At 46.1% G+C, this 16,754-nt stretch overlaps 2 protein-coding genes across 3 annotated transcripts in view; both read left to right on the top strand.

Moving 5' to 3' along the window:
* Positions 1-6,220, top strand: part of LOC138947278 (streptococcal hemagglutinin-like) — an 8,051-nt gene extending 1,831 nt beyond the window's left edge. The window contains exons 1-3 of one of the 2 annotated variants that reach the window (XM_070318722.1): positions 1-1,999; positions 4,245-4,376; positions 4,755-6,220. The exon at positions 1-1,999 is cut by the window's left edge and continues 1,831 nt beyond it. In XM_070318722.1, the coding sequence (XP_070174823.1) occupies positions 1-1,999; positions 4,245-4,376; positions 4,755-5,332 (2,709 nt within the window). In that variant the 3' untranslated portion in view covers positions 5,333-6,220. Of the gene's footprint in view, positions 2,000-2,476; positions 2,613-4,244; positions 4,377-4,754 lie in introns of those variants that run through there. The other variant, XM_070318723.1, reaches the window with a different exon arrangement.
* A 519-nt stretch (positions 6,221-6,739) lies between these two features.
* Positions 6,740-16,242, top strand: LOC138947279 (serine-rich adhesin for platelets-like). The gene is made up of 6 exons (XM_070318724.1): positions 6,740-6,818; positions 9,610-9,713; positions 10,413-10,551; positions 10,837-11,168; positions 11,637-15,011; positions 15,503-16,242. The coding sequence occupies exons 2-6, from the start codon at positions 9,626-9,628 to the stop codon at positions 16,066-16,068; spliced, it is 4,500 nt and encodes a 1,499-aa protein (XP_070174825.1). The 5' UTR covers positions 6,740-6,818; positions 9,610-9,625; the 3' UTR covers positions 16,069-16,242.
* The last annotated feature ends 512 nt before the right edge of the window (positions 16,243-16,754 follow it).

Genomic DNA, 16,754 nt, shown 5'->3' on the forward strand with positions numbered 1-16,754 from the left:
GAACAGAACACAGAAGGAAGATCCTCTGTGGAAAGAATAGAACTTCTCAACCTAGCTCTGACTGAGGAACTGGCCAACAACGCTGACTTGCGTTTGCAGATTCAGTCTCAACAACATGAAGCAGAGAAATGCAACGCGTCTTCAAACACTGCACCGAGGTCCAAGGGGGATACCACGATTCAGTGCGCTACCGTGGACACCGCAGGCAAAGCTGTGAACACGGAGAAGAAGAAGAAATGCAACGCTGCCTCCAACACGACCAAGGTGTCGAAGAAAGACACACAGAGCCAGTGCACCGGAACAAAGACCACCGGCAAGGCGACCAACACGGAGAAGAAAGAGAAACGCCACGCTGCATCCAACACTGCTTCAGTGACGAAGAAAGACACACCAAGTCAGTGTACTAAAGCCAAGACTGCTGGCGCAGCCACCAACACAGCTCCTGTGCCACCAACGAAGGACGCTGAGATCAACACGCCTGTAGTCCACAGCACGGATTCCTCCGTCCAGAGCCACAACAACAAACCTGACATCCTCCCGGCTGTCCAACCTGAAACCATCCAAGTTGACGTCATTCTAAGAAGCTTGGCTAGTACAGGTCCTCTGAACTCTGACATTAGCTTGGACAAGTGGAGGGTGGTGTCCTCGAAGAGAATGCTACGCCTTCGCCGGCTGATTGCCAAGAAGAAGGAGGAGTTTCACATGATCCGGGAGAACGCTGACAACTACGAAAAACGATCACACACGCTGGAGGCCCAGCTGACCTCTGTTCGTGTGACGCTTTCAACCGAGACCGCCAAACGACTGACGGCTGAGAAAGAGCTGCAGGAACTGAGGAGCAAGTTCTGGGAGCTGTTGGCAGCTAGAAGCTCCCAGCCCTGGAAATCAACATCGAACTGTTCTCAAGGCGTCCTGGTCAACCCTTTTGAACAGGCACCAGCAGTGCCAGCCTTAAGGCCAGTTACTTTTCTGGAACCTGTTTCGTTCAAGAGCCCTGAATTCACGCCCACAGAAAGCACTTCATCTATACAAGCCCTGATACCGGTGGAGTTCTCTTTCAAAGAAAGCAGCGATAACAGACAGCTTAAAGCACTGCCGGAACAGAAAGAACATACGCTTGCCATTCCCAGAAGAGAAGCCAACGAGCCCACCTCGCCAAATAAAGCACAGATTAAAATTCTTCTGAAGGAAAAAGCACTAGCCAAGAAATCAGAGAAAACTTTCAGTGACTTGATCAAATCTTCCGATAATACGCCGCTAGTAAGCACGGCTCAATTTAAGACTGTTCCAGTGTCAGTGGATCGGGTGAAGAAAGCCACCGCGGGAGCCATTTCCTTCAAGAAGTTCTTGATGCCAGCGATGACAGCCCTGGCAGAGACTTTCAGCTCCTCCAAACCAAAGTGCAAGGATGTCAACGTCGACGAAAACCTCACTGGCAGCAGCAGCACCAAAAGCGTGGACGGCAAAAAGTCTTCTGGAGCAGTTGCTAATGTGACCGTTTCTGTCTCGGCAGGAACGCCCTCCTCCAAGACAGTTCACAAGAATGACTCCAAATGTAAGAAAACCAAGAGCAGCAGAAGTAAGGAAAGAGGGAGAAAGGAGAGCTGCAAGCATCCATGTCAAGAGACGTCGCCGGACAGTTCCAGCGAAACAACTATCCGTCGACAGTCATCTCCTGCGTCCAAATCCAAAGCCCACGATAAGTTGGATGCTTTCAGATCTCTCCCTGAGCTTTCCGAGGGATCGAAACCAGTGCAGGAATCTATGAATGAAACTGACGAAGAGAAGAAAGAAACTTCAGCCTCCAAGCGCATCCTTGGTGCTGAAGCAAGAGTGTGGCATCCTCTGACCATCCCTCTGGGGTTGGGCGCAGAAGGCGGTGTGGCCGAGGGGCGTGGTACTGCTCCCATTAGCATGGAGCCCATCAAGTTCTGCTTCACCCACGAGCCCCAGTCAGCGGGGAAAGGGAGGCCGTTCAGCTATGCAGATATTGCCGCAGGTACGTGAATGTTCCTTGACTGCTAGCTTCAAAGCCCCTTATGGGCCAAAAATCAATCACACTTGAAACTACCCAGATATTGCCTCAGGTAAGCCAAGAGTTGCTCACAAACACTTTCTGCCGAGAATTCATGGACATGACGAATGGACGGGTCAGGTGTTTAAGAAATATATTGCTTTAGACTTGTTGATGTGTTTGAATTGTGGCCTTTTCACGTTTTATTTCTCAATCTGTAATTACTTGAAAAGTGCGAGATATGCAAACGAATCAGCAATATCTCTCAGTTAGTCAATCTGTCACTCTGTGACCTCGATCTAGCCGAGATCGCAGGTTTCTATCAACAAGTTGGTGCAAGGGTTTAGTCAGTTACAATAGGTTTCTCGGTCACTCAACTAATATGTTGGTCATGGTAGCTCTCTGATTGGCCCTTCCCTTTCTTTTCAAAAGCAGTGATAGTTGTGCAAACGCCTGTTTCAGGAGCTGGCTGCATGCTCCCCGACTGTGCCCGGGTTCTCACTTGGTGCCCGCTCTTTTCCTCCTGGCGATTAGAGTTCCCATTCCTCTTTCCTCCTCCTCGTCCTCTTCCTCCTCCGAGAGATATCTGAATAAAGAGGTGAGTCTGTTGTCTTGCTTAGATTGCAATAAGACTTTTCCCAGGCACCCGTTTCTCTTTCTCTCTCCCAAGAAAAAGATTCAGGGTGTTTCGAGGTCGAGCTTCTTACAAATCTAGAGTTGTATGAAGGTGAACTTTGTCTTGCTCTAACATTTGTGCAGAATCTGCACAGAAAATCCGCCTTGCTAACTACAGAAAATCCGCCTTGCTAGCTACAGAAAATCCGCCTTGCTAGCTACAGAAAATCCGCCTTGCTAACTACAGAAAATCAGGACCCATGTCCATGATCCTTTATTAGATTAGATAACGCCACTGCCTTGTTGCTGTGGCGTTCAGCCTTTGGCCGTTCACTCGCAGTTTTTCATTTCTCTCCTGGTACTTATCTCTTTGTTGCTTACAGTTTGAGCAAGGATGTACAGCTTTGTCTTGCTTGAAAGATGTGTTCAGATAAAATAGTTAGCCGTTCTTCAAGATCTCTTAATAGGGACCAGAGTGTAGAGTATGCAGAACAATAAACCTCTTGTTCTCTACGAGCGTGGACGAGCTGACAGCGAGTCTCACTTCCTAGAATTTCCATACGGTAGTCCAATGCTAAAGTGAACCGTCATTTTTTTAATTTTTTATTCCGTCCCAAGGAGACTGTCCTGAGACTGTCCAAGTGGCTGTCCAGGTGCACTTATGATAAGTGGACGTATTCTTGAGGTTTTGCTCTCTGAATGTACCAAAGGGGTATGTTAGGAAACGCTGCCGTTGCTGAGCTTTGGTTCGGTTTTGTGTGTTGCATGTAGTTGACTTATTTGTACTTTGTGGGAAAGTACCGATATTATATTTTGTAAACACAATATTTATGTTTGGACGAGAATGCAGGTGAACTTTCTAGTCCTGTCAAAACAAGTTGTTTACCACGTTGTTTTGAGTCGTGGGTTCGTGGCGTTCGCTCGGATTAAGTGCGTCGGCGCTTTTGATGTACGTCACAGAGAACGTCACTATTCTAGTCCATGGGCAGTTCATCTAATTTTAGTTGTATCATGTTCGGTCTGGAATATTCTCGAGATTGAGTATTTACTATATAGGCCAGCGCGATTTGTATGTAAAAAAAGCTTCTTTGAGATCTGCTACGATGTGCAGTTGTATGTATGGAATGCTAAATAAATCCTCGAACTCAATTTGACGAGTTTTTGTCTGCTGCTGCGAAGACGGGCCACGTAGAATAAAAGAACACAACTATACGACATTTGAGAACTTCGTCAATCTCAAGTGTCGTGTAACAGGGTAATTGTTTAGGTTAAGTCGTTCTCAGTATATCTGTGCTCTCCTAGAGTCAGTTTTACGAAGCAATCTCGCATTAAAAACACACTGTCAAACATCTTCCTATACACCCACAAGTTTCGTCTTCAAATCAGAACATCAAAAAGCAATCGTCCTCTTGCTGGAGTGCTGATTTCCTGTTTGAGGAAAAGGTTCAGGAATGAATTTCCAGTTTGACTCTTAGACTAGACATAACTCTGTGTGTAAAAATGTTAGCAATGTATGCTTAGGTTCAGAGCTTCCAGGATTTTCAGTCTCAGTCTACATAATGTAGCAGTAGCATCCCTGGCTTTGTAAAAAATCTCCACTATTTATGCATTGCAGGAAAGCTCCTTCGGGATCAGCTGGCAAGTGAAGTTGTCGCACAAGCCAAAGCAGAAGCCATGATTGAACTTGCCAACGCGTCATATCCTTCTGACGTCACACTGACGATTCTGCAGGATAAATCCATATTCGGTATGCCATAACTCTGTTTGTCTTTCTGTCTGTCTATCCGCCTGTCTCCTCTCTGTGTCTCTCTATCTCTATCTCACACTCACACACACACACACACACACACACACACAGACAGACAGACAGACAGACAGACACAGACAGACACACACACAGACACACACACACACACATACACACACACACAAACACACACACACAAACAAACACACACACACACACACAAACAAACAAACACACACACACAAACAAACAAACACACACAAACACACACAAACACACACAAACACACACACACACACACACACACAAACACACACACACAGACACGGGGAGACTGTACACATATGAATTTTATCTACTTTCTCTTCATGTCCACAGATGACGCATCAGATGACTCTTCAATGCCACCCTCCTTGCCATCTTCACCATCCCCACCTTTCAAATTCCCCACACCAGTTTCCACAACCGCCACCACCCCACCGCCCTTTTCTACCACTACCACCACCACCACCACCATCATCACCACCACGCCACCGTCCACCACCACGCCACCGCTCACCACCACCACCACCTCATGGCCCACCACCACGCCACCGTCCACCACCACGCCACCGCTCACCACCACCACAACCTCATGGCCCACCACCCCATGGCCCTCCACCACCACCACGCTTCCGCCCATCACCATCCCCCCACGACCCTGCCAAGCTCTCCTCATGAATCAGGATCTGGCAGTCCACAGAAGCAAGATCGAGCAGCATCCACACCTCAACCAACGATCAGCATCGCGACCACCTCGAGCCCTTCACGACAACTTCATGAGGTTCTTCGGAGACACCATCGGGAATCAGATCCGACAGGGGAAGTGTCTGACATGTGGCATGAAGTTCTCCCCCGCTGTGGATCGTTACCTGGTTGAAGAGCATATCTACTTCCACCACGCCTTCGCTGAATGACACTTTTAAAATGAACCAGATCCGACAAGGGAAGGGGGGAAGGGCATAACACCCATTTTCCGAGCATGTCTTACGAAATATCAGCAAGGCTCGGTAACTCGGAGTATGGATGGAGTCTGTGTGCTCAGTATCCAAGTCATTGCAAAGCTTTCACAGCCCATTTGTTTTGCACATTCGACCCGAATTGACAGCAACCGTATAGATATCCCCCTGTTAACCACGTCTTTTGCAATTATTCTATCTCTTGCATGACTTTCCTTATAACTACTTTTTGTGAATTGCCTTAACTCCCATCGTACTCTTGCATATCTCGTAATGCACACCTTGGCAATTAATATTATACTTATACTTTTATAGCCTAACGAAAAGAAAAACACACACAAAAAAACGCTTTATTAAAAAACACTTCCGGGCATATTCAGATCAAAGAAAATTATTTTTGCCGTGCGTTGACTGATAATTTCTCGTCAAGCCTTTTCAGAAAAAAAAAGAAACAAAACTCCGCAACTAGTCTTTATTGAAAACATCTTAACACTCCTTTTACAGACAGTGCTCGAACGTTTCACCTACTCTAGAGAGTGTGTGAATGTGATTATGTATACGTGCGCTGTTTACAATGGATTAATCAAAACAGCAAAGACAACAAAACAGTAAGCAAAAAAACAAACAAAAATATTGAACTATACTGGGGATTTCCTGAAAATAATCCAATGTCAATCAGTTTACCATTCACGGACCATCTTGAGTAACGTACCACAATTTACAAGAAAGCAGTGATAACACATGGCTTTATGCGGTGCATGTCTACCCAACTGCGCCTCACTCGTGATGGGTGGAGAAAAAAAAGGACGAAAAAAATCGAAAAGAAATAAAAAGCAAACACAGCAATGCTTCTGCGTTCTATTGTGCGTGTATGTGGTTGTGTGAGTGCGTGCGCGCGCGCGCGCGTGTTATGTGTGTGTGTGTGTGTGTGTGTGTGTGTGTGAGAGAGAGATCCGTGATCGACTGTAAACAAGGAATAAGATTATGTTTTAAACGCTCGGCGATGCGTATTCAACTCAAGCTTTAACTCAGGTCTGCATCATTTTAAATGCACGGTCATATGACACTCACGCACGCACGCACACACACGCACGCGCACACACACACACACACACGCACAAATCACACTATAGGACGCAGAAGAAATCATCATCGTCGTCGTCGTCGTCGTCATCATCATCATCATCATCATCAACATTGTTGTCATCATCATCATCATCATCAACAACATTGTCGTCGTCGTGGTCTTCTTGTGGAAAATAACTTTCAGTCTTGTGGTTGACTGAAACTACTCACCTAAAGAAAGGAAATCCGCCAGCATAATATGTTCCACGGGTTGAGTGACGTCAATATTCAAGTGACGCTTTTGTCTGTGATGTAATTCCGACAAGAATAGGAGCACAACAGCACTTGAGAGGTGTGGACTGTGTCCTATTTTAGTCAGGCAAGTTCGATATTTTTGTCAATTGTTTTACAGTTTTATTTTGCTAGTTTCACTTGCAGAAAATAAATACCACAACTTAGCTAGCTACAATCACACTAGGACTGCTCAGGTCGATTCTGAATTCAGCTTTGCAAGCACAACAAACAAGAACGTTTTCTCAACTTCGGTTCGTTCTTTGACAAGACCAAGCGTACTATCTGGGTAAAAGAAACATACGCCTGTCTTTCCATAATCCATGTGTCTCTTATTGCTGACCCGAACCGTTCTCTATTGTTTGAAGAGGACGTGCTATGTCTAAACAGAACGAAACATTATCATTGTGCACACCTTAGAAAGGAAGTACGATATGAATCTGGCATCACTGACAACATTTCGCGGGGTCGTGAAGATGAAATTATTTTATATATTTTTTACCAACAGCAAAAGGTAGGCAAAGGAAAACAAGACGGCGATAGTGTGAAACATCTACATCCAAACTCGATATATATATATACGACTTGTGTGTGTGTGTGTGTGTGTGTGTGTGTGTGTGTGTGTGTGTGTGTGTGTGTGTGTGTGTCCGCGATGCACGGCCAAAGTTCTCGATGGATCTCTTTCAAATGTGGTGGCCATATTCAGGTACACCCCGGACACAACCTGGTCGATGAGATATTTCAACACGTGCTCTCAGCGCGCAGCGCTGAACCGATTTTGGTTTTTCTCTGGATCCATTCCCAGTAACTCTTTCTTATCTTCTCCAGTGTTTTCAACGTTTATCTCCCTTCCTTCGTGTGGCGTCAATCCATATTCCCGTTTCTATTTATAGAAGGTCACTGTCGACAACGCTCAATCCATATTCCCGTTATACTATTTTTAGAAGGTCACTGTCCCGGCGAAGCCGGGTATTACTCTTCTCCAGTGTTTTTCGCGTTTATCTCCCTTCCTTCGTGCGGTGCGCCGGCTTCCACCCGGCAAAGCCGGGTTCCCGGCGCAGCCGGTTATTCGGCTCGACTTCTTCCCGGCGAAGCCGAACCCGGCGAAGCCGAACCCGGCGAAGCGGGTATTCATCTGGTACAGTATATGTAGGCGAACGTGCCGTCATTCCATTCTTTCCATAAGCTTATTAAAAATATCATCCCGAAGAAGGCAGTAACGTGCCAAATATCATCATTTGATTTACAGATATAAACGTACCTAACCTGGTTACTGGTGTGTTTTCTTTTTATCTAAAATAAAGTATGTCATTCAACTTCAGTCTGTCTTTCGTGTGTAAGCCTATTGTGGATTCACTTTTCTTACATGTAGGCCTATGATGCAGTGTATATTTCTGCGATTGTGTCCTTCTTCTTCTTCTTCTTCTTCTTGGCGTTCGCAGAGGTTACACGATCAGTCCAGCACTGGTGTTTTCCATCTGTGCTGGTTGATTGTGTCATCATTTGCGAAAGCGCGTGTACCCGTGGTTTGTTAGAATGCGCCGTGCAGCCCGGGTCCTCCGTCTTCAGCATTCGGGGTTTTCTGTCGGGGTTACCTCACCCTTAGCTCATGGCCCGTACGTCCTACCCTGAGAGCACAGGGGGGAGGATTTGCCGGGATCCCACCCGGAGCTAGGGTTTTATTAATGCGCCATTAATCGCATTAGATGAGTCCCGTCAATGGACGATGGAGCATTAGTCAAAGGGGGTGGCAGTGCCGCTTGCTACCCCACTCCGCCCTGGTAGGAAACACCGCCAGTTTGGTCCGCGGCCGCAAGCGGCTGATCTCCATATCTGAAGACCGTTCCCCTATCCGCCACCCGGGGACGCGCTGGGTTGGGGGTGGTCGCCCCACTGAAAATCCCACACTGGGTTAAGAAAGATCAGCCTGTCCCAGCGATTGTGTCCAATTGGAAGGTTTCAAAAGTGGTCGTCTGACTGTTGAACTAAGGTTTTTAATAACCAGGTAAAATAGCCATCCGAGTAATTAATTATTACCCACTACCTTTCATTTAATAGTAATAAAACGAAAGGCTGGGAATCTTCTTTTAGTTAAACACTGCTGTTTTGTATTCTTGTTGAGCCTTTCTAAAAGGGTTGGTTATACGATCATTGAATCCTTTTCTTTGAACGCGATTTCCTTGGGTAAGTTTGATGGATAGGCACGCGGCACTGGCATTTCGGTGGGTGTGCCTTAGCCGCATCTGTATGGGATTGAACCGCAGCATGCAAAACTGATACACGTACACCTGTAAAGGGAGATAAGGCCAAAAAAAATTGTCTGTTTAGGGTAACATGACCAAAAAAAGTAGGGTCGGTAGGTAGGAAGGGTTTTTTTGTTTTTTGTTTTTTTTGTTTTTTTGTGTGTAAATGCTATGTTGGCTGAACATTCACTTCTTATATTTTGATGAATACATGTTTCAAAACTAACGTATAAATAAAACAGAGAGAAAGGGAGAGAAAGAAACGCCAAATGTCTCTTTTTAGCATTTTTACCTCTTTTTTTTTTTTTTTTTTTTTAAATCAAAAAAAAGTTTTTGGGTCGGCGCCAAATCGATAGGGTCGGTCGGGTTACCCTAAACAGACAATTTTTTTTTTTTGCACAAGTCGTGTTGACACCAAGGAGGGTTGGGTGAACTCCCATTGCAAATAAATAGTGCGATATCGCTCTTCCAGACTACTGCTGCTGATGATAATGAATCAATGATGACGATGGCATTGATGAATACCTCACAACATATGAGACTGATAGATGAAATTTTACCCTTTGTTAATGAGCGAATGAGCTTTGAGTCAATAATAAAACCAATAACCACTCTTTCAATAACTGTGCATGGCAGGTATTGCATTGTGAAAATGGCGGAGGACGACGACGACGTAATAGACTTGGATGCGGTTGATGAAGAAGAGGGTAACTCACTTCCTCTTCTACCTGACGGAGAGGGTATGAACTCCTTTTGTAGATTCATGAATAGATTGAGTGAGTGAGATAGTGAGTGAGCGAGTCAGTGACTTACTGACTGATTGAAGACGTATAGCCATTTTGCATTCTCATTCCCTTCACACACACGCACACACACACACACACACACACACACACACACACACACACACACACACAAACGCGCCCGCGCACACACACACACACACACACACACACACAAACGCGCACGCTCGCACACACACGCACGCACCGCACACACAAACAGAGAGAGGGAGAGAGAGAGAGAGAGAGAGAGAGAGAGAGAGAGAGAGAGAGAGAGAGAGAGAGAGAGAGAGAGAGAGAGAGAGAGAGACGAACATTACTGTGTAGGTGCATATATTCTAAACAACTACAGCCTAAAGTTGACTGGTAAATAGTTAATTACCAAGACAGTAGGCCTAACACACAAAAACATACACTTTTGCATCAAAATATGCGAAGATAACTGCCAACGGTTCGCTGTCTTTGCGAGGGAGGGGGAGACAAACGGGGAGAGGTGGGAGGGGAACTAACTCATAGTCTGAATGTCTATTTCTCTTCCTCAAATCGTTCTGTCATCTGTCCCGGCCTCTCCCGTTCTCTCGTTTTGGGCACACCTAGCCCAAAGCTCGAACAAAACGAGTCAGGTGCCTCTGATTTGACCTATTTTGTGTTTGACAGAGGGAGAAAAAGAATTGGTGATTCACGTGCCAGAGGAAACAGCCAGGACAGCGGAGATCGGCGCATTGGCAGTGCTGGCCGCTATCATTGTCATCGCTTCGGCCATCGCCCTAATCGTTTTTGTCCTCGACAGACGACGGTCAGCAGAGACACACAAACACACACACACACACGCACACACACACACACACACACAAACACACACACACACACACACACACACACACACACACACACACACACACACTCACACACACACACTCACACACACGTCACATTTTCAAAACCATATCTACATACTAAATCTAATAGAATGTTAAAAAGACATGTGTTTGAGTTTTGAACTATATGTACTAGATGAGTCAATCAATCCCTATCAAAAACTTTTTTTTTTAAATACTGATCTCATCCCCTTCCTTCACAGGCGCAGAAAGGTCCTGGAGGTGGTTGACAAACTGGAGAAGACGGAGGAAGGAGGCAGTGCTCCCCGCGGTGGACACTCGTTCGATACCAACGACACAGCGACCACGGTTACCACAGAGCAGTCAGACCTCAACACATTGTCACCAGAAACGCCACTACTACAGGACAACAGCAACAACAACCGAAGACGAGATCGCAACGCCAACGCTTCGTTGGATCGGAGGGAGAGGCGATGCTGCATGTGTTTCTGCTGCCCCCCAGAGAACGAGCCTTCCTTGGAGGACCTGTGGAAGCAGAAGAAGACCCAGCAGCAGACAAACGCTAATAATGCCCGTGCGTAGTCATTTTTTCCAGTGTTTTTCTGTTGCACGAGTTCATTATGAAACCCTGACAATTCCAGTGACATTATGAAATGTTCTATCACAGCTAGACGCGTCCTATTCTATGCTATCAACGTGTGGGTTTCCTCTCTCTGCCTGCTTGTCTCTCTCTTAAAAAAACAAGATATCCTGGGTCATGTACTGTGCTTCTTTCATGTTTCCCTTATCCGTTCCAGCATTATCCGCATTATCATCATCACTTTAATCGTATCACTGTCAGTAACAGCAGCAGCAATAGCAGCTAATGTCGACAGAGAGACGCTTTCAACGTCAACATAGAACTAAGAAGTTCATATTTAGCGTCAACCATCTAACTTTTGACAGAAGTGTTATTATGTTCATACCAACTGTCAAATTCAAGCAGCGAAATGCAGCATCAATCTCCTTTTCAAGAATGAGTCTTTATGATTTTTCCCGATAGGTACCGGCAGCGCCAAAAAAAGCCTGAAACTGATGGAAGAAGGTATGACGCACATGGAGGGTTTCCAGAACTTTCTCAACCGAAAGAAATCTTCCTCCGCGGATAAGACGACTCGTCACAAGCCCAATCTCCACAGGCGACATCGAAGTGAGCGTCTGCTCTCCGCGCAGCGAAGCGCAAGCTACCCACAGCATAGTCCATCTCCTAAAGCGTCTCGGAGAAAATCCTACTCCAACACTAACGAGTCCTGTTGGAGCCGGGCATCCGCTTCACAAGGAGAGCGGTTGCGGAGTCACTCTCACAGCCTCGCAAACCGCAGTCACAACCACCCCTGCAGACATAACCAGAATGGCCACCATAGCATTAGCCCTACTCCACATCGCAGTACAAGAACCGGGAGCTTGGATCAGCGCTACAGGAGCCACAGTCAACATCGAGGGGATGCCAGGAGCAAGAGTCTAGACCAAAACCACAGTGGTAGAAACAAGAGCTCAGATCGTCATCACAGTGGGCGAGCGGTAAGTCCAGAAAAACGCCGCAGTGAGAGGCGTAGCAGTCTAGGACGCCAATTGGCTGAACATCCCTGCAGCCTCAGGAGCAAAAGCGGAGAGCGAAACAATGACAGCGTGGAAAAGCGTCACCAAAGTAGTAGACCCAGAAGCATAGGGCGTCACAGGAGCGAATCAAACGAACATCACCGAGGCCAGAGGACGATGAACGTCGATCGGCAGCGCGGCAGTTCCGGCAAACGTCTTTGCAGCGGTAAATTTCAAAGCACACAAGACAAACGTGTGGTTCCGAGTGACCGTCACAGTGGCATGAATAGGAGTCAGAACCAATCCAGTCACCGTCATAGTCGACATGCCACCAGTCCTCACCACCACCACCACCACCACAACCATAGCCATCGGCATAATGAAAGGGACAGTCCAAGTGGTAGCCCTGAAAGGAAGAGTCGCAGAAGGGACAGATGCCATGATAGTCCAAGCCAAGATACGTTCATAAGCTACAGAACATCACATACATCGAACAATCCCAAGAAAAGTTGTGGTAGTTGTAGGAATCGCGGCCTGAGTGCAAGACAATATGTTGGTGGCAGAGATAGATGCAAAGAGAATGATAGACGCTTCGACAGCAGAAGCGCTGGAAGTTACAGTAACAGTCGTCAAAATTACCCTGAATATCCTCAAAGCCGCCAACGTGGAAGCCACGGACAAGTAACACCGTCGGCAAGATACGAGAACCGAAACCATTCAGCCACACAGCCTTTCACTCACTCCACGCCGAATATTGCCGCCCAAAACAAATTCGGTACTTCTGGTTTGGTTCAGGGTAATCTCGGAGCTTCTGGACTACATCAGTATACCCCCGGCGCTTCTAGGTTGAGTCAACAAAACACCAGTGCTTATCACGTGGGTCAGAGAAATTCCTATGACCCAGGTATTGCTCAAGATAGCAACCAGGCTTCAGGTGTGGGTCGTAATCACACGTATGGACCTGGTGTGGTTCAGAACAACCATCATATTTCTGATGTGGGACATGACAATCCATACACTGGTGTTCCGCAGGAGAACTCGTATGCTTCTGGTATGTCTCAGACCCACCATCAGAGTTCTAGAAGTGGGCAGAATGCAGCCCAAAGCTCTTGGGTGAATAGCGCTCGATCGACTGGCACAGGTCAATACGATCCTCGTGTAAATCAGAACAACCCGAATGCTTCTAGCGTGGCTGAGAATATGCGAAACGCTTCCAACGTAGGTCAAAACAACCCCTATACTTCTGGTGTGTCTCAGGTTCAGGCACAGCGTACAATCCCTAGCACATTCCCTCAAAGACCAAACCCCCAAAGGCATTATGAAGGGCAGTATTTTAACTCCCAAGATCAGAGATCCCAGATGAGTTATGAAAACTCTCGAGGGCATAACCCTCAGTGGGATCATCCAGCGCAATACCCTACACAATATCCTGCCAATGAACCTCCACATTACCAATACAGGTACCCTCATCTCAACGTTTCGCAAAACTACAACTGTGAAGAGAGTGACTCTCACTCTCAGTCGGGGGACACTCATTCCGCTCCGGTCGAGACAAAACAAACAGTATCACCCGCAGTCAGAAAGGCTGAGCAGGAAATGTCTGAAGGACACAATGACGAGCACAGTGACCCAGTCGCCAGTACTTCTCGAGCAAAGCTCAGTTGTTCCCGCAAAAAGCGGTTCTTTCGTCCTTGCAAGAGGTCACCCACTCCTCGGTTTATGCTCAAACACAAACACAAACACGCCTGCACGAGTACAGGTCTTGCAGGCAGGTTTCAAGAGACTGATACCTCAAGTGACGAAAGTCTTTGCGGCAAAGACGATACAGTTTCTCTAGTGCAAAAATTGTTTGGGCTAAAACTGAAGTCTCGCAAAAGACCCAAGAGAAGTCGAAGTTTTCTGTCCAGAAAGAAGCCGCGTAAGGTAGAACATCGACCGCTGCTAGGGCGTCCAGGCTTTTTTGACTCTGAAGATACGACTCACGAAACCAGCAACGAAACAGAGCAAATGGACAGTGAATTTGAGGTCTCGGATATACTGCCAGCAGACAGTGGCTACAGCGCACCAACGACTGTACAAGTAGTCAGTGCTTATGATGTTTTTGGATCACTGCCCTCTGAAACACGACGCAATGGTCTTGTCAGCAGTGATCCATCTCCAGCCATACTGGAAAGACGTTCGGGGTCTGTTTGGCATGGTTCAGTCGTTTTTCCATCGTGGAAAGAAGATACAGTGTCTGTGAGAAGGAGAAAAAACAGTGACAGAGGAAAGAATATCGTGTTCCCAAATCGTCCTGTTGAAGCCTTGCAAGAACCCTCTCATCTGTTGTTAATGTCTGACTCTTTGGATGCCTTCGCTGAAACAGAACTGACAAGTAATTCCAGGACCTTGTCGGTACGTATGGATGAGCGTAAGCATAAACAGAGACTTCACCAAGATGGTTCAGAAACACCAACCAGTTATTCGGAGGGGATGGTTTGTGTAGATCTGAACTCGGTTGATCTCCGAGCCTTGGCCAGTGGCGACGACAAGGAGTTTAGAATTCTGGCAACCCAACGCTGGTGTGAGCAGCAGAGTCTGGCGGCTCTGAGGTCCCCAGCTTTGAGCCAGGCTGAGGAAGAATCGGTAGCAACTGACACGCCTGGAGAGCAGAGAAGTGATCTTTCTGTGACTGTGTCTTCTCGTACAACTGATGTCTTCACTCATCAGACCGGATCTTCGATGCAGGATCGGGTCAGCTACGGAGACGAATTGTCACACCGAGTGAATACTGCAAACGCGGCAGATGTTTCGTTCCAGGGATCCCTCCCAACCGCACACACTGAATCAATCTCTCAAGGTTATTTTCCCATTCTTTCTTTCTTTATTTGGTGTTTAACGTCGTTTTCAACCACGAAGGTTATATCGCGACGGGGAAAGGGGGGAGATGGGATAGAGCCACTTGTCAATTGTTTCTTGTTCACAAAAGCACTAATCAAAAATTTGCTCCAGGGGCTTGCAACGTAGTACTATGTATTACCTTACTGGGAGAATGCAAGTTTCCAGTACAAAGGATTTAACATTTTTTACATACTGCTTGACTAAAATCTTTACAAAAATTGACTATATTCTATACAAGGGTAAAAAGAGAAACAGAATCCGTTAGTCGCCTCTTACGACATGCTGGGGAGCATCGGGTAAATTAATTCTTCCCCCTAACCCGCGGGGGGTGTTATTTTCCCAACGAGAACTCGTCAGTAAACTCTACTCGCAGCCCAAGTGAGAATGACTTTGCACAATACTTTGACAATGAACGAAACAAATTGTTACCGGTTGCACATTTTGTTTCAGATATCGATTACATGGACTTTCGAGCATCTTCGAACAACAGCAGAGCAGCGAGTGACGGGGGGTCAGAACTCTGTGACAACAGTACACCAGTTCCGTCCCAGAGTTCACATTCGGAGTGTTCTGACTTGTTTGATGAATTTGCTCAACAAAGACTAAATCAATACGAACAGAACAGAGACTTGTTCTCTACAGATACTGCCGAAACGAACACTGTAAACGTGTCAGAATCCCCTGAGTGCACGGACGACAGAGATAGTTTAGAACACGGACAACATTTAGTCAATGGTCCAAAAGAATGTGTGGATGCAGAAAGTCCGGACACTTCTCTTGAAGAGGCTCAAGTCCTAACAGAGGAGATAAGACATCAAAACATTTCTGCTGGGACTAGTTATCATTCATTACAAAAGGAGATAGACCAAGACAGCTGCAGCCTGAATACATCAAGAAAGTGTCCATTTCCAAGCGAAAGCAGGACATTTGAAGCATTCCAACCATCAGAGGAAAGACAATCAAGTCATTTGTCTTTATCTGTGATACCCCCGTGTGTATTTCATCAGAAGACTTAAAACAGAATCTAAGGCTGAATCTGAACTTTCTATTTAGAGCCTAGGTTGAAGACTATTCACTGACGGTTTCCTGATTCAGGTGACATAATGGAAGGATTTCTTCCGTTACAGTTCTGAACGGGGGAAAAGTACAACACTGATGAGACTGGTCGCTTCACACGTTTGGCATTCCATAAAACGTGGGACAGTAGCATGAAATGCCAGTTCCTGTAAGTCCCGTCCTTAGTCGATGCCTTCCCTTCAAGGACATTCAAGGTCAATTTACTTATCATTATCCTTTCATCTAAAGGGCATGTATCTATATTTACGTATGGATTTATTTTTGCATCAATTTACAAATAAAACGGACATAAATGATCTTGGCCGGTATTAGTTGTTTGCAGTAACCTTCCAACTCGCAAAGCTTCACGGTTTTGTTCTTATTAGTTGATTAATTCATTGCCTATTTCTTTATTTCTTCCTTTACTTATTCATTCATGTAAGTATTCTTGCATGAACGAATCAAGCAGGAAAGACAATTCTTTCTTTCTTTATTTGGTGTTTAACGTCGTTTTCAACCACGAAGGTTATATCGCGACGGGGGAAGGGGGGAGATGGGATAGAGCCACTTGTCAATTGTTTCTTGTTCACAAAAGCACTAATCAAAAATTTGCTCCAGGGGCTTGCAACGTAGTACAATATATTAC

Source organism: Littorina saxatilis, linkage group LG14 (assembly GCF_037325665.1).
Source record: "Littorina saxatilis isolate snail1 linkage group LG14, US_GU_Lsax_2.0, whole genome shotgun sequence".
In the NCBI taxonomy this organism is placed as follows: domain Eukaryota; kingdom Metazoa; phylum Mollusca; class Gastropoda; order Littorinimorpha; family Littorinidae; genus Littorina; species Littorina saxatilis.